The sequence below is a fragment of the Marmota marmota genome, unplaced genomic scaffold, assembly GCF_001458135.2.
Source record: "Marmota marmota marmota unplaced genomic scaffold, marMar, whole genome shotgun sequence".
NCBI classification, from domain to species: domain Eukaryota; kingdom Metazoa; phylum Chordata; class Mammalia; order Rodentia; family Sciuridae; genus Marmota; species Marmota marmota.
This window is the reverse complement of record NW_026000102.1, coordinates 606232-633893: the sequence shown is the minus strand read 5'-3', so window position 1 is coordinate 633893 and position 27662 is coordinate 606232. Positions and strand designations below refer to the sequence as shown.

At 52.6% G+C, this 27662-nt stretch overlaps 1 protein-coding gene across 3 annotated transcripts; it reads left to right on the top strand.

Annotated features, from left to right (window-relative positions):
• Positions 1 to 157: 157 nt before the first annotated feature.
• Mfn2 (mitofusin 2) lies at positions 158 to 27662 on the top strand. 3 transcript variants are annotated; one of them, XM_015501374.2, is made up of 20 exons: positions 158 to 363; positions 1093 to 1233; positions 1651 to 1718; positions 6253 to 6431; positions 9318 to 9453; positions 13439 to 13601; positions 14192 to 14316; positions 15172 to 15280; positions 15382 to 15489; positions 16797 to 16950; positions 17154 to 17221; positions 17333 to 17454; positions 18979 to 19105; positions 19473 to 19577; positions 19841 to 19943; positions 20406 to 20626; positions 21164 to 21319; positions 23282 to 23478; positions 24261 to 24395; positions 25706 to 27662. In XM_015501374.2, exons 4-20 carry the CDS (start codon positions 6257 to 6259, stop codon positions 25773 to 25775), a joined length of 2274 nt encoding a protein of 757 aa, XP_015356860.1. In that variant the 5' UTR covers positions 158 to 363; positions 1093 to 1233; positions 1651 to 1718; positions 6253 to 6256; the 3' UTR covers positions 25776 to 27662. The 3 variants fall into 3 exon arrangements, with proteins under 3 accessions (XP_015356860.1, XP_015356859.1, XP_015356858.1); XM_015501373.2 differs by having other exon boundaries at positions 1634 to 1718; XM_015501372.2 differs by lacking the exon at positions 1651 to 1718.

Genomic DNA, 27662 nt, shown 5'->3' with positions numbered 1-27662 from the left:
TTTGGCTCTTGACAGCTCGAGGCCCCGCCCCGCCCGCCACGCCCTCCCGGCCCTGGTAGGGACCTGCCGGAACTACAACTCCCATGATGCCTCGGGAACCCCGAGGCTCTGCGTCGTCGGCCGGGGACTCCCGGGCGGTAAAACAGCGCGCCGAGACGCCTCTCGATGCGCACAGCCGTGGGTTCCCTGAACCTTAGGAGTAGTAGAATCCAACTGGCTGATCTCGAAGTCCACCGGTTCATCCGGGCCGAGAGGCAAGCCCGCGGCGGCTGGTGACGCGCGCACTCCCTCCGCCTCTCCCTGGGTGGCGCCTGCTGGTGACGTTGTGGGTGTGATGGCCGCCGCGAGGCCGGGAAGGTGAAGGTGAGAGGGCGAGCGCGCCGGGGTGGTGGGAACGGCCGGCTCCGGCCCGGAGAGTCCAGAACAGCCTGGCCTGGGCCGGTGGGACGCTAGGGCCCCCAGGGGTCCGGTTCCGCCGGACGGGCGTCCCCACGCTGCGGCCTCGCCTCCGGCCCGCACGGCCCTGCGAGGAGCCGGTGGGGCGCGGGACCCCGGGCAGGTGCGTGGGGTCCCCTGGCGCTCCCGTCGCCCCGCCTCCCCAGACCCCTGCCCTTTCGGTTTTCATCTGGCCCTCTTTTGCTCAGCGCCTGACAGGTGCCCCGGGTCAGTGCGGGCACCCTGCCCTGCCCTCCCGCAGCCGCCTCGTACAGCAGCCGGGACCCACTGACTTCCAGTCAGTTCCACTGCTCTTCCCCACCACCCTGCCCCGCGACTCTCGTTGGCAGTTTGTCCTCAAGCCCAGTCCTCGTCCTGGTTGTGCTCCCTCCCCTCCCCCTTTGGACGTGCCTTACGGGCCGCAGGGCACCTCCCTGGTGCACATGGTTGAACACATGTGTGATCAACCTGCACCTGTGTTGTGTTTTCCCCGGGCCATTTGCTCACATGACAGCCCCGCTCCCCAGTACCTCAATGAGTAAGCTTCCCTCAGGGATGAGTCTGTTTGGCTTTCAAACCTGATTAGACATGTTTTGCACATCAGTTGTTTTCCTCTTTTGGTCACCTGTTGACATCTCCCTTTTCCTTTCCAATAAGTCGGGACAGGTGGAGTCAACACAATCAATAGCCAACCTCGACCTGAGACAGCACAGAGGAGAACCCAAATTCTTTTCGTTTTTTTGACTCCAGCCATGTCCATGATGCCCACCCTGTGAAAAGTCTCTTACCATCCAAAAAGTAAGTGGTGCCTGTGACTTCTGGTGCCCTGGATCAGGGTTCAGTGGGAAGGGGCATGCTGCGCCCTCCCTGGCCCTGCAGTGGCAAATTTCTGGGATGGGGTCCTGCTTGTACAGATCTATATGGTGCTTTGCTACCTGTGTTGAACAAAAATATTATATCTCCTTTTTACTTCGTGGAGGATTTTGCTGGGCCTGTTTAAAGGTTGGCAGTTCAGGAACTGGCTGGGATCTCCTGGGCTCCCTGAGGGTAGTCTCTCTCTCCCTTGTTTGTTCTTCTCTACTGTGCTGATTCTTCTCCTCCCGTCTCTGCCCAGCAGAGGTTGGCTCCTTATCACAGCTCTTCTAAGAGTCTGCTCTGCTCCCTTTACCCTGTATACTCTTTTGTTTCAATTTCTTAGCTTCTCCTCTGTTCCAGTTGTGCCAGCAGACGATCCGTGGATCCATTTTATTTTCCCTGCTAGGAGTTGCTGTACATAAAACTGGGTAAGGAGGTGGTGTGGATTCAGGGACTGTGCTTGGGATCCAAACACACCTTGCAGTGAATTTTGCTACTGCCTTGCTTCCACCCCAGATAGCTAATACTCCTCAACTAATAGCCTAGGGCCTGGGTAGAGGCAAAGCTTTTGATCACCTTGAAGTGCTAATAGCAGTTTCCATTCAGAGTTGAGTTTGTTTCCAGTCTTAGGTTAATATCTGTTGTGCCTCTAGCACTTCTGGGGGGTGGAATTAGACTACCAGGATAAATGAACCTTTCCCTAAAGTGTGATCCTCAGAATTTTGAAGGCTGTTAACAAAGAAGAGTTTCTTGACTGAAAAAAAATTTGTGCAATGCTGATCAAATATACTTAAATTGCATTTAAACTGGTCTTCCTTACCAAGGCCTTTACTGTGTTCATGTGTGCCGGTGGAGAGGGCTGGTGGCGTGTGGTGTTGTATAAACTGATTCTAGCATGGAACCCTTTTTACATGGAACATTAGGTATAAATAGAGTTCTGTGGACCATACTTCAGGAAGTACTGCTGTAAACTGTCTGAAACCATAAACTCAAGATCACTTTGAGGCTGTCCTAAAAACCTGGAGTGTGTAATAGACACTGGAATTGGGCCCTCTGGCTCAGTTATGCTTAGATGACAGGTCCCACATGCCTGCAGCAAGCCCTGTGGTGAAATAGGACTATCAGGGCTTTTCAGACGAGGAACAGGAACCCAGCTGCTCTCTCTGCTCTGGGAGGATAGAGTCAGCAGACAATCCCCTGATGCAGTGGGGTCTCTATCTTGGCTTTTTTGCACATATTTTGCAACTTTTTAAAAAAATTTTTTAATATTTATTTTTTAGTTTTTGGCGGACACAACATCTTTATTTGTATGTGGTGCTGAGGATCGAACCCAGCGCCACACTCATGCCAGGCGAGTGCGCTACCGCTTGAGCCACATCCCCAGCCCCCATATTTTGCAACTTTAGTTATGTTCAGTTTGCTTTTTGGAAGGATTCAATTTCAGAATCTGAAAGGTTTGTTCAACTCTTTTGACTCATGGAACTCCAAATAGATAACTAAAAACTGCTTTTTATGAAAAAAGTGCATTTGTGTATCTAGAAATGGCAAGTTTAAGGTGGTGTCCTTGGGAGGGTGTTCACTCACTCATCCTTTATCTGACAGTGGTGCAGGAGGAAGGTAGCAATGGAAAGAGGTCGATCGCTCCTCTGTGAAAGACGGACTCTCTAGGAGCTCAGGGGACACAAGGTGATTAAAAACTAAAAGTCAGATAAGGGTGTGTGTCCTCTATGGAGGACATAATACCCGAGTTGGTGCTAGAAGGACAGCAGGAGTATGTCAGGATGGTGAGAAAAAGAGTCCAGATAGAGAGGAGAACTAAGTGCAGAATCTTGGCTCGGGAATTAGGAGGGCTGGAGAAATCAGAAGGCATGAAGGAGTCAGCAGTTTTAGGAGGGTTTGGGGCATGCCGCTGCAGGTGGGCAAGGGCAGCAGCCTCTAGGCCAGCTGAACTCCAGCAGACCTTTAACCTTGAACCACTAAGCTTTGACTGGTGTGCGTTCCCTTCAGTCTTTCACTTACTGAGCACTAATGCTTTTGGTTCATACCCTTTGGGCTTGCAGACCATGATCAGGACTTAAAAGCACCTGCTTCTAAAAGCCTAGCTGTGATCAGGGAACTGGCTTCCTGCAAGCCAGTCACTTCTGGGACCTCGAAGAACTGACCTCTCCAGCTGATCTGTTTGCTTGATAGCCATGGTAGGGAGTGGGGGTGTCTTCCCTGACACCTGGGTGTTCGTGGGGAGAGCCTTATATCTTGCTGGTAGAGTTTATTACTTTTGCTTTAAACAAAAAGAACTCCCTTTGAGCTCTCACTGTGTGCCACCAATTGCTCATGTCATCGTCTTTAGTCTTCTCAGGGTTGATGTGGTATCTTACTTGTACACACGAAGAGTCCAAGGTTCTGAAATGAAGTGAGTTGCTTTTATGGCCCGAGAGGGAACCGGTAGGGTTTGCACCCAGCTGTTACCTGATTTCAGGGTCATATGCATCGCTACATCATGCCCCATCCCAGACCCTGTTCTCTTCTCTGTGGCTGACTTTGCTCCTCTCCTGCCTGCCCACACCCCCTGATTACAGTGTGCTCTCCTTTTCTGTTTGAAGGAGCTGGAGAGTCACTTTGTTTTTAGTTCTCTTTCTCAGGACTCCACTGTCTTTTATTTGGGGGGGAGGTACCAGGGATTGAACCCAGGGGCACTCAAGCAATGAGCCACATCCCCAGCCCTGTTTTGTACTTTATTTAGAGACAGAGTCTCAATGAGTTGCTTAGGGCCTCATTAAGTTGCTGAGATGGCTTTGAACTCATGAGCCTCCCGCCTCAGTCTCCCAAGCCACTGGGATTACAGGTGGGCACCACCTCACTGGACTCCACTGTCTTTTTTAATTAAAAAAAAAAAAAACCAGGCCAGGTACAGTGGTGTACACCTGTAATCCTAGCAGTTTGAGGGGCTGAGGCAAGAGGATCACAAATTCAAAGCCAGTCTCAGCAACTTAGTGAGGCCATAAGCAACTTAGCAAGACCCTGTCTCAAAATGAAAAATATAAAAGGGCTGGAGATGTTCTCGTTGGTTGAGCACCCCTGGGCTCAATCTCAGGTCTCCCCCACCCCCAACCAAAAAAAAAAAAAAAAAAAGAAGAAGAAGAAAGCTGTGTGGTTCTGTAGTGTCATGGAGGAGGAAGGGAAACAGTAGTTTCCTCCCAAGGAATCTGTGACGCTGCAAAGGAATTGTATATTTGAGCAACACACGTGGATTCCTGTCTCCCTGTGTGTCTGTGTGTCCTGCCTACCCTTTGGGATGGTTAGTACTTTTGCGGGGAGGGGCGTGATACTTGGAATTGAACTGAACCACATCCCCAGTCCTTTTATTTTTTATTTTGAGATAGGGACTCACTAAGTTGCTTCCGGCCTCACTAAGTTGCTGAGGCTGGCCTTAAACTTGCAATCCTTCAGTTTCAGCCTCCGGAGCTGCTGGGATTACAGGTGTGTGCCTGGCTGGGATCATCAGTTCTTGGGAGCCAGCTTTAGCATTCATCTTTGGGTGCTTTTTTCTGAATGTTTCTTCTGCTTCTTTGCTCGGCACCCTTTGGCACTACTTGGGAGTTTCTTGTGTGTGCTCATCCCTGAGCACCTGTCTCATATTCCAACTAGAAACTCAAATCCAGCTGGGCTGCCAGGAGGGTGGCTGGGAATAGAGTGCTACAGTAGGGCACACACAGTTCACATGCTGCCTCTTCCAGGGAGAGGCCTTTACCTTTGACCTCAGGATGGGAGGGCTCTGTGGGGCAGTGGCTCTGTGTGAGGACCCTCAGAAGACCTGGCAGGCTCCACTTTTGGGGGCAGGGATCCCAGCCATGCCTGGGAGCTACCTTCTCTGGAATATTCACCTCTTGACCTTAGCCAAGACCTCTAGGTCTTTGGAGTCAAGTCTCACAGCCCCTAACATGTTATTGCTGTGAAGGGAGAAAAAAAAGTATACAAAGATGCATGTGATTGAGGGAAGCAGGAGAGCACCACCCAGAAACAAGCTGTTAACGCACCTCGTGTTAACAGCGCCTTTCACAAAATAGTAGTTATATAGTTTTTTCTTTGGTTTCCAAATGTTCTATAGCATACATGTGTTAGACTAGGAGACCAATAGATGTTTTCTAAAATAAGTTTTAGAAGTAGGTATTTCTTACTTGAGGATCACTCTTCTTTGTTTCCATCCCTCCAGCAAACAGCAAATCCTGTTAGGAATTAGGGCCACCGGGCTCCTGGACAGCAGAGTGGCAGGGGGTGGGGTGGGAGTGGACATCACTGACTTTGAGCAGCACTTTGCTGACGCTTTTTTTTAGGTGTTACAGTATAAGAGATGAGTCAGATTTCTGTTGCACTTTTCTTCCTTAGACTTGGAGGAGGGCTTCTGATGTCACTCAGGGTTCCACCCCATCACTCTCTGAGGTGCTTGTCAGCTGCTCAGCAGGCGAGGAATGGCCAGTGATGGGCCTGAACTCAGGGCTGTGGCACCAGGTGTCTGAGTGCCCTTGCAGCAGGTCAGGAGACTGGCCTGTGTCTTGGGGGCCCCCTTCCTACTCTGATGTGCCGGTTCTTGTCTTGCCATCTCTTGAGTGTATGCTGGTTGCCCCAAATTCCATTTTGGGAGGGGTACCAGGTATTGAACTCAGGGGCCCTTGACCACTGAGCCACATCCCCAGCCCTATTTTGTATTTTATTTAGAGACAGGGTCTCAGTGAGTTGCTTAGGGCCTCACTCTTTGCTGAAGCTGGCTTTGAACTCGTGATCCTCCTGCCCCAGCCTCCCGAGCCGCTGGGATTACAGGCTTGTGCCACCACACCCTGCTGGTTGCCCTGTATTCTCGATAGAACTCAGAACTGGTCCTGGCTCTCCTCTTACCCCATGCCATGCCCACAGCTGACTGTCCCAGGTGGCTGTTCCTGGGCTCACTCACACGGTCTTGTCTTGCAGCGCAATGTCCCTGCTTTTCTCTCGATGCAACTCCATCGTCGCAGTCAAGAAGGATAAGAGACACATGGCTGAGGTGAATGCTTCCCCGCTCAAGCACTTTGTCACTGCCAAGAAGAAGATCAATGGCATCTTTGAACAGCTGGGGGCCTATATCCAGGAGAGTGCCACCTTCCTTGAAGGTAAAACTGTCACCTGCTCATCAGGCTCCCTTTGGTCCATTGAGATGGTTAGCAGGATTGGGGAGTGAGGAAGTGCAGCCCTGCTTTTGAGGAACTCATGCCAGGGGGGGTCGTCACCCTCCACCATGCTCTGCTCTTGGAATCCTGTGGAATAGGGCTCCAGGAAGACGTGTGAACTGTCATTTAAGAATTGATTTAAGAATTCTGCATGTTTTGTTTCATTTATCTAAAATGCAAGTCGGTTGAGGCTTGAGAATTGTCCTTGCCTTGGGAGTCACTGAGCAGCTTGTGGTCAACTCGTGTGTTCTCCCTGGCCAGTACTGGCTGCTGTAGTGCCAAGCACCGCCAGGTGTTGGTTATCCCAGACAGTGTGCCCTCTCGTATTTTTAGTCTGGTGACAGGACTGTGAATAGGGAGCTCCTATTACCTCTGCCTTTTCTACTAGTTACTAATTTGAGCCCTGCCTCTAGTTCCTGCTCTACCGGCAGAGAAGGACTGGTTCCTGGAGCCCCATTTGGTCTGATGCCCACTCTGGCCACTAATGTCTCAGGCCCTGGGTCTAGAAGGGCACCATGGCTGCAGGTCCAGGGATCGTCTGAAAACCCAGTAGCTGAGTCTTAACTGCCCTTGGTTTTCTCATTTGAGAATGACAGACTCAAGTGAGACCAGGCATTTTTGGAGCCCAAGGAATCTAGTGGAGATCCACAGGGCTCACCCCTGGCTCTGGTGGGCCGCCTTCTCCCCATCTTGCCTTTCATCAGCTGAGTCACTTGGCTTCTCTTGTTTTCCACGCCAAGCTCCTATGTGAGGCTTCCACGAAAAAATCGGGATTGTGTCCATTTTCATCAGCTTGTCTGTGCCCTGCCCTTTGTATGAGACTGATGCAAGAGAAGGTGCTCCCTAAATATTCAAACTCTAGCGGGGCTGGGCTGGGGCTCGGTGGTGGAGCGCTCGCCTGGCATACATGAGGCACTGAGTTCAATCCTCAGCACCACATAAAAACTAAATAAAGGCATTGTGTCCAACTACAGCTAAAAAACAAAAACAAAACTCTAGGACTGGGGATGTAGCGTGGAGTAGAGCACTTGCCAAGCAGCCATGTAGCCCTGTGGCCCTGGGTTTGATCCCTATCACCACAAAAAAGTATAGTAATAATAACTTAAAAAAATGAATTTTAAAAGTTTTTTTTTTCTTTTCTTTTCTTTTTTGGTACTGAGGATTGAATCCAGGGACACTTAACTGCTGAGGCTGGCTTTGAACTTATGATCGTCCTGCCTCAGTCCCTGGGATCACAGGCGTGCGCCACCACGCCTGGCTTAAAGATGTGTGATTGGAGGGTGGAGTGAGTCCAGCTCACCACCTTTCCATTTGGCAGCAGCTCCGCTGTGCCTGGCCTGCGCTGTCAAAGCTGCTGCTCTTCTGGAGCCCAGAGCACTCAGTCGATTCTGGGGGGGCGGTGTTTATGTGACAAGTGCTTTGATTTCCCTTTTTTTGAAAGTAGACGGCCTGGAGCGATCCCTCCCGGTTGCCATTGCTCTGGGTGGGGAGGGCACCCAGGGCACTGACAAGGGCCTGGCGGACTCCTGGCTGTTGCTTTTGTGTAGCCATGTGCTCGAGGGGCATTGTGAAGGCCATTTCACGTGCCCATATATGGGAGGAACTTGAGGGGTGGTGACTGGTGAATGGGGTGGGGCTTGTTGACGTGGTCACTTTCTTTGGTGGCATTAACTGTAAGGCAAACTGACTGTGCAGGCTCTGACATGTCACTTGTCATGCTCTGGATGTTTTGAGAGTGGTCAGGGCAGGGGCCTGTCAGCTTGGTGGTTTGTGGGAGTGTGCCAAGGGGTCAAACGCCATGTCCTCTCCAGCCAGGTGCTGGATGGGATGGGCCAGGATCTTGCTCAGTTGTTTGATTCTGGGATGATCTGCTAGCCTCGTGCCTGCCAAGGCCACTAGGAAAAGCAGTCCCGTGATCTAGGTACCCACTTGCTCAGCCAGCGTGTGAGCACCTGCAGGACACAGACTCAGACAGGTCAGCCTCCCGTAGTAGATGGACAGACAGGTCAGCCTCCAGCAGCACTGTAGAGAAGTTAAGTGCTGAGAGGAGAGAATCCAGGAAGCTGTGGGAATGGAAAAGGGGACCCACTCAGGCTGGAGTGTGTGCCCAAGGGAAGCTTCCTGGGGGCTGAGCCATCTAAGCTGCACCCAAGGCCCAGTAGGAACAGGCCAGGGTGTTCCAAGTTCATCAGTTCATCAGAGTGTGAGAGGGGGTTGGGCAGTGCCCGCAGAGCCCAGAGGGGTTAAGAGGCTGGTGTTTGGGAGATGGTGAGGTGGAGTGAGAGGCAGTGGGGCGGCAAGAGACCAGGCTGGAGGGGCCAGCAGGACCACTCAGGAAGGACCTTGCACAGTGACGGAGTGGGTAAGAGCCCAGACACCAGGGTCAGGTTTAGATCCCCACTCTGCCATTTACTGACTCTGCCATGTAAGTAAGGAGGACCGAATGAGGCCACATGCGCACGGTGCCTGAGACAGGTGCCTCAGCCTGGCGCGAGGGGAGAGATTTGGGGCCCAGGAGCAGCAGCATTCAGGTGCCCCAGTGCCCTCTCGGCTCTTTGATTCACTTGATCCTCACGGTAGTCTCATGAAGCAGGTTTGGCTGTTGGCTTGTGTGCCTATGGGCACAGAGCTAGGAGGCAGGCAGGACTGGCATGGGCACCTGGGCGGTCTCGCTCCCACCCGTATTCTTAGCTGCCACTCGGCAGAGCCACAGTAGGGTGCCATCAAGGTGGGCTGGAAGTCCTGGTGAGCACAGCTGCTCGCTGGCCCTTCCCGCCTGTGCCGTGGAGCTCCTGCCCATGCCGTGGCCCGTTTTCATCCCCGCTCCAGACACCTACAGGAATGCAGAACTGGACCCCGTTACGACAGAAGAGCAGGTTCTGGATGTCAAAGGCTATCTATCCAAAGTGAGGGGCATCAGCGAGGTGCTGGCCCGGCGGCATATGAAAGTGGCTTTTTTTGGCAGGTGAGTCTTTGAAGCCTTCACAGCTTCCTGGATGGGAAGAGGAGGTGAGGGGGAGGGAGGGAAGGAGGCAGACCCTCCGAGCAAGGTCACAGCCAGAGTGTGCCCAGGCAGGGAGTGGAGGGCAGTCCTGAGTTCATTACTCTCTCTCTCTTCCCCCGGTGCTGGGGATGGAACCTAGGCCTCCTGTATGCTGGATGAGCACTCTATCCCTGGGCCACATCCCTAGCCCGCATCACTCTTCTGATTTTTATTTTTTTATTTTTGGTTCTAGAGATTGAACCCAGGGGCATTTACCCATTGAGCCACATCCCCAACTCTTTTATCTTTTATTTAGAGACAGGGCCTAGCCAAATTGCTGATGCTGGTCTTGAGCTCACCACCCTCCTGCCTCAGCCTCCCAAGCCACTGGGATTATAGGCATGCACCACTGCTCCTGGCTATATTTTTTATTTTGAGACATAGTTTTGCTAAGTTGCTGAGGCTTGCCTCTAACTTGTGATCACCTTGCTCTGGCCTCCTGAGTTGCTGAGATTACAGGTGTGTGCCACCATGCCTAGCTTTCCTTATTTTATTTGTAAAATATTTATAAGATAAAATGCATCTTTTTGTGCGGGGTGGTACAGGAGAGTGAATCCAGGGCCTCTTGTATACTAGGCATGAGCTCTCTCACTGAGCTATGTCCCTAACCTCTAAATTAACCATTTCTAAGTGTATATTCAGGAGTGAGTGTGTTCATATTATCGTATAACCAGTATTCAGAATGTTTTCATTTTACCGAACTGAAATTGTCCCCACTAAACAGTAAGTCCGCATTCTCCCTCTCTCCCAGCAGCCCCATTCTACTTTCTATCTTTAAGAATTGAACTATTTGGGGCTGGGGATGTGGCTCAAGCAGTAGCGCGCTCGCCTGGCATGCATGTGGCCCGGGTTCGATCCTCAGCACCACATACAAACAAAGATGTTGTGTCCGCCGAAAACTAAAAAAAGAAAAAATATTAAAATTCTCTCTCTCTCTCTCTGTCTCTCTCTCTCTAAAAAAAAAAAAAAAAAGAATTGAACTATTCTGTATGTGCCCTGCCCTTTGTATGAGATTGGTGCAAGAGAAGGTATACCCTAAATATTTAAACTCTAGGGGGGGCGGGGCTGGGCTGGGGCTCAGTGGTAGAGCGCTCGCCTGGCATGCAAGAGGCACTGAGTTCAATGATGGTGCACACCTGTAGTCACTGGCCTCAGCAACTTAGCAAGGCCCTAAGCAACCTAGGGAGACCCTGTCTCAAAATGAAATATATCAGCCAGGCAAGATGGTGCACACCTGTAATCCTAGTGACTTGGGAGGCTGAGGCAGGAGGACCACAAGTTCAAGGCCAGCCTCAGGAACTGAGTGAGACTGTCTCAAAATAAAAAAAAAAATAAAAAGGGCCGGGGATGTAGCTCAGTATTAGGCACTCATGGGTTAAATCCCCCAGACCAAAAAAATAAGAATTTGACTATTTTAGGTTCCTCATGTGAGTGGAATAGCACAGTCCTTGTCTTTTGGTGATTCCTTCATCTCACTTAGCATAGTGTCCTCAGAGTTTTCCACGTTGTAGTTGTGTCAGAATTTCCTTCCTGTCCGAGGTTGCTGCTCTTCTTCTGTGTGTGCAGACTGAGCTTTGTTTATGCGCTCATCTGTCCGTGCATTCCTGGGCTGCTTCCACCTTTTGGCTGTGATGAGTGACGCCGCCTTGAACATGGGTGTTATCTAGTCCCTGCTCTCAGTTCTTTTAGGTATACATAGAAAGGGAATTGCTGGGCCATATGGCAATTTTATTTTTAAAAAATTTTTCTTTAGTTGTAGATGGACACATACCTTTATTTTACTTATTTATTGTCATGTGGTGCTGAGGATTAAAGCCAGTGCCTCACACATGCTAGGCAAGCACTCTGCCACTGAGCTACCACCCCAGCCCTAGTAATTGTATTTTTCCTGTTCTGGAGAACCACTGTACTGCAGGAGCGACTGTGCCATGGCACATTTACACCCGCAGAGCAGAGCACAAGGACTAGGTTTCTCAAATTTTTGCCAACACTCCCCCACCTACAGCTGAGGATAGAACCCCGGGTGCTCTACCACTGAGCTACATCATTAGCTCTTTTTATTTTTTATTTTGAAACATGATTTCACTTTATTGGCCTTGAACTTTGTGATCCTCCTACCTTAGGCTCCAGTGTAGCTGGGATGCTCATGAGCTCACACACACAGACCTCCACCTCAGCCCGCCCACCCACCCCTGCCCTGTTCTGGTTTTCGATTACCACGTGTGAAGTAATATTGCATTGTGGGTTTTGCTGTGTTTGAGATGGGGCCTGCTGTATTACTTAGGCTAGTCTTGAACTCGGGGGCCTTAGTAATCCTCCTACCTTGGTGCTGGGACTGCAGGCCTGCCAGTGTGCCTGCCTCCCATTGTGAGTTTGGAGTTTTTTGGGGTTTTGGTGCTGAGGATTGAACCCAGGGCTCATGCATGCTGCACAAACACTCTCCCCAGCCCCTCCCTAGCCCCTCCATTGTGGGTGTGATAAGCATTTCTCTAATGAGGGGTGGTGTTGAGCGTCTTCATGCACTTACTGGCCATTTGTGTATCTTCTTTGGAGAAATTCCATTCAAGCTCTTCACTTATTATTGAGCTGAAGGACCTTTGAGGAACACTCTGTATTGGTAAAATATTTTTTTCCATTCCACGCCTACTCAGTTGATTGTATCCTTTGGTGCAAATAAACTACTATTTCAATGTAGTTTAATTTGTCTATTTATATTTTTTGACTGTATTTTTGATGTTATATCTAAGCAATAATTGTCAAATTCAGTGCCATGAAGCTTTTCTCCTATTACAAGAGTTTTATTTTCAGCTTCTTATTACACTGTGGAATCTAGAAGACACTTAAAAAAAAATCAAAATCCAATACTGTGGAAAGGCCCCAAGGCATATTGGATGCCAGGCACACGGTGGTAGCTGAGGGAATAGGCCCTGTGGCCTTGGTGTAGCCCCCAGCTCTCCTGGCCTCCCAGTCCTTCATTCTCACCTCCCTTTGACCAGGAGCAGTGCTGGTCTTGCTGCATGCAGGAAGGCCCATGTGGCTCCGAGGTGTGTGATGTGGCTGGGAAGCCTCTGCTCTGCTCTGAATGTGTGTAGCATTTGGGGAGCTGTGACACCCAGAGTGGACAAGACACTGAGGAGAGCCACCTTAAGCAGAATTTGGAAGTGGGTGGGAAAGGTGGAAAGATGAAGGAGTCTCCCCTGCAGCCGGGCACTCACAGCTGGGATGGAGAGGTGGGGACTCGTGGGAGGAGGAGCATGGTGGGAAAACAGCAGCCATACAGGCCCACGTGGAAAACAAGTCCTGTGAGGTCTCTGGCGATGGGGGTCTTTGGCCAAGCTCATTTAGACCAAGGAAGACGGCCCTGAGACAGAGGCCATGGTGTCAATGGGAGTGCCTTGTGTTCAGAGAGGGGCGTCTCCATCAGGGCTGCTGAGCTACTTCTTTTTTTTTTTTTTTTTTTTTTTTTTTGAGAATTTTAATATTTATTTTTTAGTTTTCGGCGGCTACAACATCTTTGTTTATACGTGGTGCTGAGGATGGAACCCCGGCCGCTCGCATGCCGGGCGAGCGAGCTACCACTTGAGCCACATCCCCAGCCCCAGGGCTGCTGAGCTACTTCCTGAGCGGAGCTGGGTTATTATCCAAGGGCAGTTTGCCTGGGGGGGGCAGCACGTGGCACAAACCCCTTGCACATCTGAAGTGATGAACTGGGGCACGGCACAGGCTCCAGCCAAGGGGCCTTGCCTATTTCAACAAACCCTAGGATCCTCTCTGCCTCTCTTGGTGCTACCTGGGCGTTGGTGGCATTGCAGAGAACAAGTCCCCAGACCTCCTGCTCAATAACTGCATGTGAAAGCCAAACCTGTGGCTTCTCTGGGCTTCACTGACAGCCTTTATTGCCTCCTAGGACGAGTAATGGGAAGAGCACTGTGATCAATGCCATGCTCTGGGACAAGGTTCTGCCCTCTGGGATCGGCCACACCACCAATTGCTTCCTGCGGGTGGAGGGCACAGATGGCCACGAGGCCTTCCTGCTCACGGAGGGCTCAGAGGAGAAGAGGAGCGTCAAGGTGGGTGCGCTGCTGAGGCAAGGCTGGCCCAACCAGCCCATCCATGTGACAGGCTGGCGCCACCTCCCAGAAGAGAGCCACGCCTCCCAGTGGTGAAGATGGGAAACCCTGTTTCAGAGGAGAGAGCAGGCACTGGAGAGGGCGGGAAGGCGGGAAGGTGGAGAGAGCGCCAAGCAGCTACCGTGCACGCCCGGCCCTCCCCAGGGCTCACTGCACTAGGCAGGAGGGGAGTGAGGCCGCTCCTCCCGGGGTACCCCAGTGAGAGCTTCCTGGGTGGCTGTAGGATTCCCACACCCATCTGGGGTTGTCGCACTTTGATTCTTCTGAGTGGCAGCTGCATTCTCACTCGGGGCCAGGTGCTCGCTATGATTCGTAAAGGATTAATCCATGCGCAGCGCATGCAGCTAGGCAGCTGTCGGGAAACAGGCTTAGAGGAAAGGAGGCGGTTCTCACAGGTGGCTCCCAGCTTTCAACTTTATGTGTTAAATGAGGAAAAGGAGCAGCCCATGGGCAGCCCTCCCAGGCTCCGGCACCAGAAGTGGGCCTGGGCTCTTCCTTGGCCTCATCTTTCTTTCCTCCTCCACCGTCAGACTGTGAACCAGCTGGCTCATGCCCTCCATCAGGATGAGCAGCTGAACGCTGGCAGCCTGGTGAGTGTGATGTGGCCCAACTCCAAGTGCCCACTTCTGAAGGATGACCTTGTGCTCATGGACAGGTAAGAGGGGAGGAGCCTGGAGGTCCTGGTTTCCCTTTCTGCATGACCCAGGCCCAAGGCCCCAGCAATCTTTGCTCTGCTCAAGCACTGCTGCCTTTCAGAGGCTCAGCTAGTCCTGCCTCTTGGCTCTCCTCCAGAGCTGGACTGTCATACCCACTGGTATCAGTGCCCTGCACATGTCCTGTTCAACAGATGGGTGGAGAGCTCAAAAGTGGGGAAGGCCCTCAATCCATCCCAGTACTGAGGTGTGTGTGGGCGAGTGTGTGTGGTGGGAGTTGGGGTGCTTCATTCTTCTTGACACCTTTGCCCCAGCTATGGACAGGTTCCAAAACTGTACCAGGAAATACAGCATTGCTGCACTTACCTGGACTCTCATAGATATAAAAATTCACTTTAATATCTATCCCTAGAGTAAAATCATAAGTCATTACTTTTTTTTTGGTACTCAGGGGCACTTGACCACTGAGCCACATCCCAGCCCTAGTTTGTATTTATTTAGAGACAGGGTCTCCCTGAGTTGCTTACTGCCTCACTGAGGCTAACTTTGAACTTGTGATCCTCCTGTCTCAGCCTCCTGAGCCACTGGGATTACGGGTGTGTGCCACTGTGCCCGCCATAGCCATTACATTTTTATAAGTGTGACAGATGTGTGTGCTAAAAAGACGTTTCCAGGCAATCTGGAACGACATGAAGTGGGAAGTGAAAGTTCCCCCAAGAAGGCCAGACCTTCTTCCTCTCCTCCCTGGCTTTCTCTTCTCTGGAGGCTGCCTCACAAGACCCAGATTTGTTCACAGCAGGAAGAACAGGGCTTGTGCTCTGTGGCCGACCATGTTGGTTTACCCCTGTCACCTTTAGCCCTGGAATTGACGTCACCACAGAGCTGGACAGCTGGATTGACAAATTTTGTCTGGATGCTGACGTGTTTGTGTTGGTGGCCAACTCAGAGTCCACCCTGATGCAGACGGTAACCCTCCTTTGCCTTCTCCACGGTCCTGGCTGGGCAGGTGGCTGGTGGGGCCTTGGCTTGGCACAGCTCCTCCCCCTGAGGCTCACCCCCTTGTCTAGGAGAAGCAGTTCTTCCACAAGGTCAGCGAGCGTCTCTCCCGCCCCAACATCTTCATCCTGAACAACCGCTGGGATGCGTCTGCCTCGGAGCCGGAGTACATGGAGGAGGTTGGTACCTCTTGGCTGCTCAGGGGGTAGCACTCTGTGGGAGCTTTGTCTACCCTGGCCACCTCATGCACCAGATATAATGGCTTCCCTGAATTAATTTCTCACCAACGATTGCCCGGTGTTCCCTGTGGTATCTTCTGATGGCATTGAAAGCTCCCTTCCCCTCTCCTGTTCACTTTCTTAGATGACCCTTGTTGAGTGGCTCTCCCCCAGGTCTGAAGACATCCCCCAACTCTGCGTCCTTGGGGCCATGTTTGCTCATTTGGGTTCATTAAAACACACACGGGCTGGGTTAGCTCAGTGGTAGAGATCTCACCTCGCGTGTGGAAGGCACTGGGTTCAGTCCTTAGCACCACATAAAAATAAAGGTATTGTGTCCATCTACAACTAAAATAAAATCTTTAAAACACACACACACACACACACACACACACACACAGTAAATGTGGAATAGGCACAGCCTTAGGAAGACATCCGACATCCAGGAGTGAAACTTTAAAAAAGGAGAGGGTGATGTGTTCTGCTGACAGCTCACAACTCTTTAACTTTATGTGTGAAATGAAAGAAAGGGCAATAGATTGGTGATTTTGGATTTCCTTTGTGGAGCCTGCAGTCAGCAGATGGGAGTCCAGATTTTGGCTGATGCAGGGCAGTAATCCAACCTCCCCCTGTGGGACAGGTATAATAAGTATTGCGGGGAGGATACCTGTTAAGAGTGTCCTACGTGTGTCTACGAGAGGCTGTTATTTATTTTGTGGTGCTGGGGATGGAAACGGGCCCTGTGCACCATAGGCAAGTGTCCTACCGCTGAGCCACTTCCCCAGCCCTACTTATCCCTGGAGCCCTAGGACATCAGCGCTGGGAGGGCTTTTCTAGTGGTGCCACTCACTGTATGAACGAGGCCCTGGGAAATCTCAGCTGGTCAGGGCGGAGAACCAGGTTTAGGTTCTTGACCTCCTAGTTCCTTTCTTCTGGGGCACCAAAGTGTGACACTAGATAGAGTCTGACAAGAGGCAATTTGGGGCCTTTCTAAGTGTTTCTGCTTGTACACATAAAGTGTCCTTGTGAGGCCATACCCCAAGACACTCCCACGATAACATTTGGTTCTGGGAATTGTGGTGGCTGGAGAGCAGAGATGGGGTGATTTTCACTGTTTATGTCTGTACCTTTTGAGAGTTTGTACCTTTTGAGAGTCATGTGAACATATTACCTATTTTAAAAAAAGGCAGTGGGGACTGTGGGCACCATCCGGAGGGGCTCACCTGCAGCCCACCATGGTCACATATGCCCCTCTGCTTGGGGTCCAGGTGCGGCGGCAGCACATGGAGCGCTGCAGCAGCTTCCTGGTGGATGAGCTGGGCGTGGTGGATCGAGCCCAGGCTGGGGACCGCATCTTCTTTGTGTCTGCCAAGGAGGTGCTCAACGCCCGGATCCAGAAGGCCCAGGGCATGCCAGAAGGAGGTAACGCAGCTGTGTTCAAGGTGGCGGGTCTTGCAGCAAGTCAGTAGGTGGCAGTCACTCTGGGGTTGGGTTGGTGAGAAGAGCCTGTGGGAGAAGACCTTGCTGTCCAGCCAGTGTCCTGTGTGGTCGTAGTTGTGGCCCCTGGGTTCCCCCTTTCTCCTGCTGTCAAGCATTTCCTCGCTAATGCAGTGCAATTCTCCTAGGGGGCGCTCTTGCAGAAGGCTTTCAAGTGAGGATGTTTGAGTTTCAGAATTTTGAGAGAAGATTTGAGGTAAGTCCTCTGATCCTGCTTTCTGGTGATTCTCCCGAGCTCTCCTGGGATGTTCCCTGGTGCTGTAGACCCTAGGTGGCCCCCGCCTCCCTCGGGCTTCTTTCGTTCCAGGAGTGCATCTCCCAGTCTGCAGTGAAGACGAAATTTGAGCAGCACACAGTCCGGGCTAAGCAGATTGCGGAGGCGGTTCGCTTCATCATGGACTCCCTGCACATCGCGGCTCAGGAGCAGCGGTGAGAGCCCAGGAGCGCAGACAGGCAGAGAGGGCGCTGAGGAAGGAGCGGTGGCGCTCCGTCCCACCCGGGTCCCTGATGGCAGGCTGGCTCTGGGTTCCTGCCAGATCCCTTCAAGCCTGGTGAGGCGGGCCTCTGAGTGTCTGATTGTGCCTCCTGGCTTGTGCAGGGCCATCCCCTTTGGTGGAGATCTCAGCTGTTGTCCTGCCTGGTACTGTCACCAGTCTCAGTGCCTGAACTTTTTTTTTTTCTTTTTGGAACCAGGGATTGAATCTAGGGGGCTCAACCACTGAGCCACAACCCCAGCTTTTTTCATTTTTTATTTTAAGTTAGGGTCTCACTAGGTTGTGTACAGCCTCATAAGTTGCATCCAGCCTGAACACATTTTTAAAAAACTTTTAAATTACTTAAAAAAAAAAAAAAAAGCACAGAGAATAATATAAAAACACCTTGCTTCTGCCACAGAGTTAACATTGTTGATTTATGTTAAAACGGAAAAGGGTGTTAAGTACCCTTTGATCTTTGACCCTTTCCACTCCTCAGGGGCTCCACAGTTATGAATCTGTAGTCCCCTCACTTGTTTACAAACTACTTTTTAGCTGGGCATGGTGGCTCATGCCTATGAGCCCAGCAACTCACAAGACTGAGGCAGGAGGACCGCAAGGTCCAGGCCAGCCTCAGCAACTCAGCCAGGCCCTGTCTCAAAAACTAAACAGGCTGGGTGTAGCTCGGTGGTAGAGGCCCTGGGGCCCACCAGACAGGGCTCTGCGTCAGTCTCACAGGACAGATGGGTGGTTGCCCATGTGCTGGTGTGCCTGTGCCTCTGCTGCGCCTTGCTCCTTCCAGGCAGTGTTGTGTCCCCTCGTCCTTGTCGGAGCTCGTGCGAGTTCCTGAGTGCTGATCTCCATAGGGAGTTCCACTTTGGATATACCTCATTTTCCTGGGTTGATTTTTTTAGGCTTCACTTTCCTTATGCCCTTGCAATTTCTGCCACAGGGCCGCGTGCCTGTGCGTGCTTGCTCGCTTTCCTGAGTCTTTCTAGGACCGATTCCTAGAGGTGCAGCTGCTCTGCCATAGGGTGGGTGTGTTTTCGTTTTTACTCAGCTTGGCTTTGTTGCTATTTCCCCAGTGTCCCCCCAACACTGCCTGTGGCAACTCCTACTTCCGCAGCTCTCCCCACAGCTCCAGGCCTGACCGCTTTTCCTAGGCATCTGGTGGAGTGTAGTACCTCTTTTTAATTTCATTTCCCTGCTTACCGGTGAGGTCAGCACTTTTTCCACATTACTCGGCAGCACCTTTTCTAAACCCCCTTTAGTCTTCCCCTCTTTGTCAACATCTCTCTAACAAATGGAAGATCGGGGAGCACGTGGTTGACTCCCTCTTGCCTGGGAGGGAAGCTCGTGCCTCTGTGTGTGCGTGAAACCTGCCCGGGCAGGATGGCGGGTGGCCCATGCTGCCTCCCAGGGGCCCTCATACTCCCGCCTTGTGGCACGTGGCCTTCTGACTGGTGCTCTTTGCTTGTAGTGTTTACTGCCTGGAAATGCGCGAGGAGCGGCAAGACCGGCTGAGGTTCATCGACAAGCAGCTGGAGCTCCTGGCCCAGGACTATAAACTTCGAATTAAGCAGATTACCGAGGAGGTTGAAAGGCAGGTGAGACTCGAGGAGGAGGCACTTGGGGGAGATTTCAGTGGCATCCAGGGTATAAGTCTTTCTAGGACTGATTCCTAGAGGCGCAGCTGCTCTGCCTTAGGGTGCCTTGTCAATTCATCTTGTCATCTCAGGGGCTTCTCAGCTTTCCAGGAGGAAGTTAAGGGTATGGAGCTTCCCTGGGGTTCCGTTGTCCACTGTGTGACTCCTCCTCTAGGTGTCTTCCATGCCTGATGGGAGATTGATTGACCTGCTTCTCAGATTGTAGATGAGCCAAGGTGCTGCTGGGAGGGGAAACTGTCTGCGAGACTCTGAGGCTAAGGGACCGCAATGCTCCCTGGTGCTCAGCAGCGCGCTTCCTCTGCTGTAGGTGTCGACTGCGATGGCCGAGGAGATCAGGCGCCTCTCTGTGCTGGTGGATGAGTACCAGATGGATTTCCACCCCTCTCCAGTGGTCCTCAAGGTCTATAAGAATGTGAGTCATGAAGCAGCGGTACTCTGGCCGGGGCCCCCTGGATTCTCTTTGGTGGAGGGTGAGTGCCACGCTGACGGCAGTTCAGCTCCAGCTGGTCTGCAGCAAAATGGAAGGAAGCAGGGTCACAGGAGCTGGGCTGCCTCACCTCCTTGGCTTTCATGGTGAGCCTGGGTGACCAGACTCAGGGTCTCCTTGTTCTTTGGCCTCCCGGAAGGAACTCTGACGGGGATGCCTCTTCTCTTAACCTCCCTCTCCTGCTGCAGGAGCTGCACCGCCACATAGAGGAAGGGCTGGGCCGCAACATGTCCGACCGCTGCTCCACGGCCATCACCAGCTCCCTGCAGACCATGCAGCAGGACATGATAGGTTAGTGCCCCAGAGGAGCTTGGGGCTGGGGTTCTGGGGCTGCCTAGGAATCAGGCCAACGTGGAGAAATAATGGCCTTTCCTTCTCTGCCACCTTTGATGACGATTCACTTGGTACCTGTATACTCCTGGTGTGCGCTGTGGGTTAACTCACTCTGCTCCTAGACCTGGGAACTGCCCTGAGTTACCAGATAGGATTGCCATAGGCAACAATTTGGCCTGCTCCCATAACCCACATGAGGCATGGGGGTAGCAGGTTTGGAGCCTTCAGTTACACAGGGAAAGATGGCCCATCTGTCATGGTGAGGTATTCCCCCAGGCTGACTCATCCTGGGTGTGGACGAGTCCTGGGAGGGACTGCTAAGCAGCCTTCACTGGTGTGGCCTTGGTCCCTGGGGCTTGGCACTGGGTGGCACAGTCCCAGCTGATGTGCTTTCTCCCTGTGTGTTTGTGTCCCTGACAGATGGCTTGAAGCCCCTCCTTCCTGTGTCTGTGCGGAGTCAGATAGACATGTTGGTCCCTCGCCAGTGCTTCTCCCTCAGCTACGACTTGAACTGTGACAAGCTGTGTGCTGACTTTCAGGAGGACATTGAGTTCCACTTTTCTCTTGGGTGGACCATGCTGGTGAACAGGTTCCTGGGCCCCAAGAATAGCCGGCGGGCCTTGGTGGGCTACAGTGACCAGGCAAGCAAATTCCCTACCCCAGGCGTCCCCCAGGCTGTCAGCTATGGCAGTGTGTACCACCCCTGGGACACCGCAGTTAACACTACTGCCACAGACCAACCCGGCGTTGTCCTAATTTCAAATGCTAAGATGATTTTTTTAAAATTCACATTAAAACAAGTAGGTAACTGCCAAGAGGAGGTGACTTTTCACATAGTCATCTATACTGCCATCGTAAAACGTAGACTTTAATCCCCACCCGGAGCCCGTGCATCCTGGCTTTCCATTCACGCCCCACACTTTGGAAACGGCTGCTGCGGGCCGGCATGGCTGCTGCTCCCGTCCTGTGGCCTCTGGTGCTGAACTCGCCAGGGCCATCAGGAGGCGGAAAGCCTCCTCTGTGAGGTGCAGAGCTCATTTCCCCTCTTTTTGCCTCTTGGATGTTGAAGAACTGTTCTCTGTGTCCCTGTCCCAGCTCCTCTAACCTTGAGGGTCACTGAGGCTTTTGAATGTGAGGTTTGTCACATTCTTCTCACTCTTTGCCATCTCTTTCCTCAGGTTCAGCGTCCCGTCCCTCTGACGCCTGCCAACCCCAGCATGCCCCCCCTGCCACAGGGCTCGCTCACCCAAGAGGAGCTCATGGTCTCCATGGTCACGGGTTTGGCCTCACTGACGTCCAGGACTTCCATGGGCATTCTCGTGGTTGGAGGAGTGGTCAGTGATGAGTCTTGCTTGGAGTGGGATGAGGGGCCTGAGGGCAGGGTCTGAGGAGCTTTGTGCTGGAGGTGGCCTCTGTACTGGTCCTCGCTTCACAGTAAGCTGAGTGCTTTCTATGGGAGCTGGGGCCTGAGCCCTTCAACATACGTTACTGGCCTCTTTAAGCCTCACTCAGTAATCAGGTGTTCAGCTGGCACCATTCCCACTTCCCAGATGAGGAAAATCCGCAGTGGCTTAGTACAGCTGGGATTTGAGCCATGCCCCATCTGACTGCAAGGCCTGGGTCACACAGTGAGTAGGGGAGTGACCCGAGGCCTTAAAAACCTGGGCTCTAGAGAACTAGGCTTGAAAAAAAGGGTTCCTCATTAGCAGGTGGGAACTTGGAAGTGCTTGAGATGGAAAGAAGACATGCTGGACCTGGAGCCAATTCTCTCCTCCTCCTGGTTTTGTGGCCCCTTCCTTTCCACTCCAAAGTAGCTGGGCTTCTCCACGCCCTGAATGAAGACACACTGCTGCTGGAATCATTTACACCTGAGATTTTCTTGATGCTCTGGCAGGTTCCTTCCTGGACATTTGACAGTGGTGGCAGAGGGTGCTTGTCATGAACATTGCCAGAAATTGCTTTCCCCAAATGTAGGACAGGCGGGACACAGCAGAGCCCCTTCCCTGGGACTGCAGGCTGCGGGTGCTCTGGTTCCTTTCTCAAGATGGTGATGACTGTGGCAGGAGGGTCACAAGCTGAAACGTTGATACCTGGCAGTCTTGTCCACCCAAATAACCTGCTAAGTGGACACAGACCATAGGCCTCTTTGGTGAAAGAGGAAACTGTATAAGGGGAATGGCCTGGGTCCGCCCAGCAGGGACAGTGGGCCACAGGAGCCTCACTGTCCGGATGCCCCCAGCTCCTTGGTGCAGCCTCATGGCCTTCAGCCACGCCGTTGCACATCAGACCCAGGGAAGCCATCTGCCCAGGTGCTGCACACAGCCCTGCTTGTCAGTGTCACCACAGTGAGCTGTTACGCAAGCCAGCTGCAGTGGGGCAGTAGCGTGGGAGGCTGAGGCAGGGGGATTGCAAGTTCAAAGCCAGCCTCAGCAACTTAGCAAGATTCCAATGCAACTCAGCAAGACCCTGTCTCTACATAAAATATACAAAAGGGATGGGGGATGTGGCTCAGTGGTTAAGCACCCTGGGTTCAATCCCTGCTACCAAAAAAGGGGAAAAAAAAAGCACATCAGCATTTATCCTTAAGGCTTCTGCTCAATAGTGGTAGAGTGCTTGCCTAGCTTGTAGGGAGCCACGGGTTCAATCCCTAGCACTGGGGGGAAAATAATCTGCCTGCTTAGATCTGGGCTCTGGTCCACCCTATGTGAGTCTTGTCGTGGCCAACACTGTTTCCCTCCCAACTGGAGAGAGTCCTTGCCCTCTTGGCCTCAGTGGGGTCAAAGGAGCCATTAAAAGAAGGCTTCCAGGGGCTGGGATTGTGGCTCCGTGGCAGAGTGCTTGCCTAGCATGTGTGAGGCACTGGGTTCAATTCTCAGCACCACATATGATATAAATAAATGAATAAAATAAAGGTCCATCAACATCTAAAAAAATATTAAAAAAAAAAAAAAAAGCTTCCATTGGGCACAGTGGCACACGCCTGTAATCCCAGCAGCTCAAGAGGCTGAGGCAGGAGGATCGTGAGTTCAAAGCCAGCCTCAGCAATTTAGCGAGGTGCTAAGCAACTCAGTGAGACCCTGTCTCTAAGTAGAAATAGGGCTGGGGATGTGGCTCAGTGGCTGAGTGCCCCTGAGGTCAATCCCTGATAAAAAAAAGAAAAAAAAAAGGGGGAGCTTCCTCGTGTGACACTAGGCTCCTTGACTGGGGCTCTTTGGGCAGTCCTGGGAGTCTGGGCCCAAAAGGACAGGGGCTGGGGTCAAAGGGGCTCTGCCCTGGGTGACCATGTGCCCCTGCAGGTGTGGAAGGCAGTGGGCTGGAGACTGATTGCCCTCTCCTTCGGGCTGTATGGCCTCCTCTACGTCTATGAGCGCCTGACGTGGACCACCAAGGCCAAGGAGCGCGCCTTCAAGCGCCAGTTTGTTGAGTACGCCAGTGAGAAGCTGCAGCTCATCATCAGCTACACGGGCTCCAACTGCAGCCACCAAGTCCAGCAGTAAGCCATCCCAGGGGCCTGGGGAGGACTCCACTCCGGGTGGGTCAGCCCAGTCTTCCTTCTGGTGGGTTGAGTGTCATGGACCCTGGGTCTTTAGCCGGGCAGTGCCAGCTCAGGCCAGGGTAGGGACAGAGGTCTCAGGACATAGGTCTCTGGTCTCCCAAGGAAGGAAGAAGAGGGAAGAGGGAGGACACGTCTCTTGTCAAGGAGTTTTTTAAGGTTGTCCTGGGGAGGTGACTGTGGGTGTAGCTTTGAAATCCTAGATGGCAGCCTATTCTTCACGGCACCTTGGGGTTGGGGCCTGCTGCCTGCCCTGGGCTGGTAGGGGGTAGGCGTGCCTGCGTCCTCCTCTCTTGCTGTGTGGCAAACCTTTTGCTGGTCATTTTGTACCTAACTTTTTGTTTACTTTTCTAATCTTTGAGGTAGATAAAATTATCTGCATCTCCTTTTTCAAAATAAGGAAACACATTTGAAGAATAGTCCCTTGTTCTAGGCCACTTGGCTGATTAGCGGCAGAGCCAGGCTCTGAATCCCAGCGCTCTTGCCCAAACCGTGACCTCTGCTCTGTGCTGCCACTTCTCCTGGCCATGGCGATAACAAAGGGCTTGGTGTTAGGGTCGGTCACATTTCAACAGAGGCTAGGAAAGACTCCACCGAACTGGGATGGCAGGGTAGGGGCAGGGTAGGGGCAGGCCCAGTGGCAGCCCACCTGGAGTGGCCTGGCCACCAGTGGCGTCCTGCCTGATAGCTGCATGCCCAGTGACCTCACCTTTCTCCCTCAGGGAGCTGTCTGGGACCTTTGCTCATTTGTGCCAGCAAGTTGATGTCACCCGGGAGAACCTGGAGCAGGAAATTGCTGCCATGAACAAGAAAATTGAAGTTCTCGATTCACTTCAGAGCAAAGCTAAATTGCTCAGGTAAGGTGGGACCCTGGGACTCCACTGCTGTCTCTCAGGGACACAGACCTCTCTGGAGGGACCTTAGCCACACGTGTTAGATGTCTGCCAGGCGCTGCTGAGTGCCAGGCTCAAGACAGCATCACTGCCTTTGAGGCACCTGCAGTTGGGGCAGGACATGGTGACCTCCTAGGAAGGAAGCTGAAGGGGACCATGTGATGGCCGTTTCTGGGCACCTGTGGGCTCTGCGGCACCTCAGCACTTCATGGCTGCTGTTTCATGAAGCCGCCACTGTGCCCTCGGGCACGTGTTGGTAGCTCCATTTCTAAGCAGGACACTGCCTGTAGAGGTTAGTCCTGGTCTGGGCTCCCACAGGAAATTGTCGGGCGAGGCGGGGCCCAGGTGTGCATGGTGGTAGCAGCCTCCATGCTGGGTGCTGATTTTCCATGCACACGCCAGACCGCCACCCGTGTGTGGTCAGGGTTTCTGAGCCCAGGAAAGGGGCGCGCTACCACGTTCACCCACAGGGGCAGGATTGGAACCCAGATTTCCAGGTGCTTCACTGAAAGGCAGAGCTCCCATTAGCAGTTTTCCGGAAGGAGCATCAGTCAGAGGAACCAGGGGTCCTAGCTTCTGGCCCAGCACTCAGCTTCCCTGTGTGTCACTGTTTTCATCTGTGAAGTAGGAGTAGGAGCTCACGGCAGCCACAGCTGAGGACGAACGTGCCCTGTGTCAGTCCTTGGCTGGTGCGGCCCATGATAACATCAGCACACAGGGACCCTGTACTTCCTGCCCTCGCCCTTGACATCAGAGGCCTGTGGGGTGGCAGAGCCAAAGGGGTGGCACTTCAAAGGGTTTCAGCTCAGGCCCCCTCACTGGTGGCGGACTTTCCCTTGCCGTGTAGACATGTGCCTCCCCATCCACCACCCCGGAACGTCATCTCCCAGGGACATGCTCCTCTCTGGAGTGCAGGAGGGGGGCGCACTCTGCTGCTTTTCAAAGCCAAGGACAGGGTCGCTGCAAAGGGCCACAGATAGTGCCTCATCTTCTTGCTCATTAGCAGACACGCTGACTCCAGCAGCTCAGGGACTTGCCCTGGGCCGCACAGCAAACATGGGGCCTGAGAGGCAGAAAAGCCTGACTCCACTCCATCACTGGGGATCTTGGCAAGTCATCTCCCTCTCTGGGCCCCCTTTCCTCCTCTGTACTGGGGGGTTGATAAGGGTATTGGAGGATTAAATGAGGCTGCCAGTCACTTGTCATTGCATGTAGCTAGTGTCACTGTTACCTGTCCACAATTGCCATTGTTAAAAATGACTATGTCTTTGCAGGAATAAAGCTGGTTGGTTGGACAGCGAGCTCAACATGTTCACGCACCAGTACCTGCAGCCCAGCAGATAGTGGGCGGTTGGAGCAGGGTCCTCGTGGGGAAGGCGCTGTCACCACCCTTGGCACGGTGGGCTCCCTAGGCACGTCAGCTCCGGTCCCTGGCCACCCGAGAGAGTGAACGTATCCACTGTCTCATACCGTTTTGAGCCCTTCAGCACTAGTTATGTCCCCTCCCCTGACCTGCTGCTGCAGGAAGGTCCCCTGGCTCTGGCCCCTACAGGAGATTTTAATGATGACCAGACTGCATGGCATCTGGAGTCACAGCCGGGCCCTTCTCTGCTTCATCAGGTTCACTTGATGAAAATCATTTGCTTGATAAGTTCTCGGGTGTCAGTCTTGCAGGATGACTGAAGCCTTCGGGGGCATCAGGCAAGCACCCACCTTCCTCCAGCTCGTGCCACCTGCCCTCCTTGCACCCCAGCTATCCTGCAGAGAGAGGCCACATTGAGAGTGACTGGAATTCCTTCCCAGAAGCATTGGAAATGCTCCTGGAAGCCCGAGTGTCCCAGAAGGACTTGGGGCTTATGTCACCTGGTCATTTGGCTTCAGTGCTCTGTCCGCTTGCAAGCCTTTCAGATGTGTTGGTGGCCACGCTTGGCAGCCCTGAGCTATAGACTGAGGCTGAAGGCAGGGCAGCACTACAGAGCCAGTGGGGGATGGGGGGAGCTCAGAGAGGGAGTGTGGAGGGGTCTGACGCTGGTGACAGTGACGCTGTCAGAGCAGGTGGCCATCACCACAAGGAGGAGGGACTTGCCTCTCTTCTTGGGATGGCGTTCCTCACTTTGGATTTGGTCCTTGGCCTGCATAGTTTATTTATTATTGATGGGAGCTGGTTTGGTCCAGGTGGTTACAGGATGGTGGGAGGTGGGGCCTTGGTGGCAACTGAGAAGAAAAGGCCCTGCCCAGGAGGCTGGGGAATGTAGTGGTGCAGAACAGGGGCCTCCGCTGACCTTGTTCTGAGAAGCTCCTGAGCCTGAGAGCCCTACCCTACTAGCTTGGTTGCATCCCCTGCCTTGCCCCAAGCCACCCACCTACCCTCTGGCCTGTTTCCTGTGCCTGCGACTCTGCAGTTGGCCACAAGATAGCGTGGGAGACCCAGCACCCTTCATCCACTCTCCCTGACCCTCAGAGCTTTCCTGACACACTGGTTTCACCTTGATTTTGAGAAATGTTCCCTGCCCTTGAGTTTTGAGGTTATTACTGGTTAAAGTGGGGAAGGTACCTGTCACCAAGGTGTTAATGCAAGACCAGGTCAGAGACATCCCAACAAACCTGCACGGTGAAGCCCAGGGCAAGGCTTGGCAAGGGAAGCCTTGTCCTGCTGGTCCATCCAGCCATTGCCTGTGTAGTTGGTGCAATGAGGAAAAGGAGTTGGTGGGTGACCACACGGCTGATGTCTTTTCCATGTCCTTGCTTGTCCTTCAGCCCCTCAGTCACTTTGAGGGACAAATGATGGACTTGGGCCAATGTCGGCATGTGGTGAGGTTGTTCTGAGTGTTTTGCCAGGCCTGGGCCCACAGGGTCACCTCCCAGGGAGTCAGGAAGAATCAGTGTCACACAAACCTATGAATTTTGTGTTCTTTTTTGAAGGAAAAAAAAACAAAAAAACTTTTTTTCAGTGTAGCCCCTGGGGGATAAATGAAATTTTGAGCTTCTTATACAATAAGTAAAATTAAATTCACACCACCGAGGGGAGACGATTTCTGAAGGAAGCGTGGCAGAGGCACTTTAACTAGATGCTGCTAACCTTGTTCTATTTCATGTTCGTTTCTGGAGCGCAAGGCGAGCTCGACCCAGCGAGTTCTCTCGAATGTATTTAAGGTGTTGTATTTGCCTGAATTCCTCCTGTATCATTGCTGATAATATTGGAAACTAAAATAAAACCTAGTTGGAACCCTG

What these genes read in the sequence shown, in the direction of transcription:
- Mfn2 (XM_015501372.2), top strand. Translation starts at nt 6,257, where the DNA reads ATGTCCCTGCTTTTCTCTCGATGCAACTCCATCGTCGCAGTCAAGAAG. An exon ending in CCAGGGCATGCCAGAAGGAG is followed by an intron (nt 16,951 to 17,153) that starts GTAACGCAGCTG and finishes CAATTCTCCTAG; the next exon opens with GGGGCGCTCTTGCAGAAGGC. An exon ending in TCCTCAAGGTCTATAAGAAT is followed by an intron (nt 19,578 to 19,840) that starts GTGAGTCATGAA and finishes CTCCTGCTGCAG; the next exon opens with GAGCTGCACCGCCACATAGA.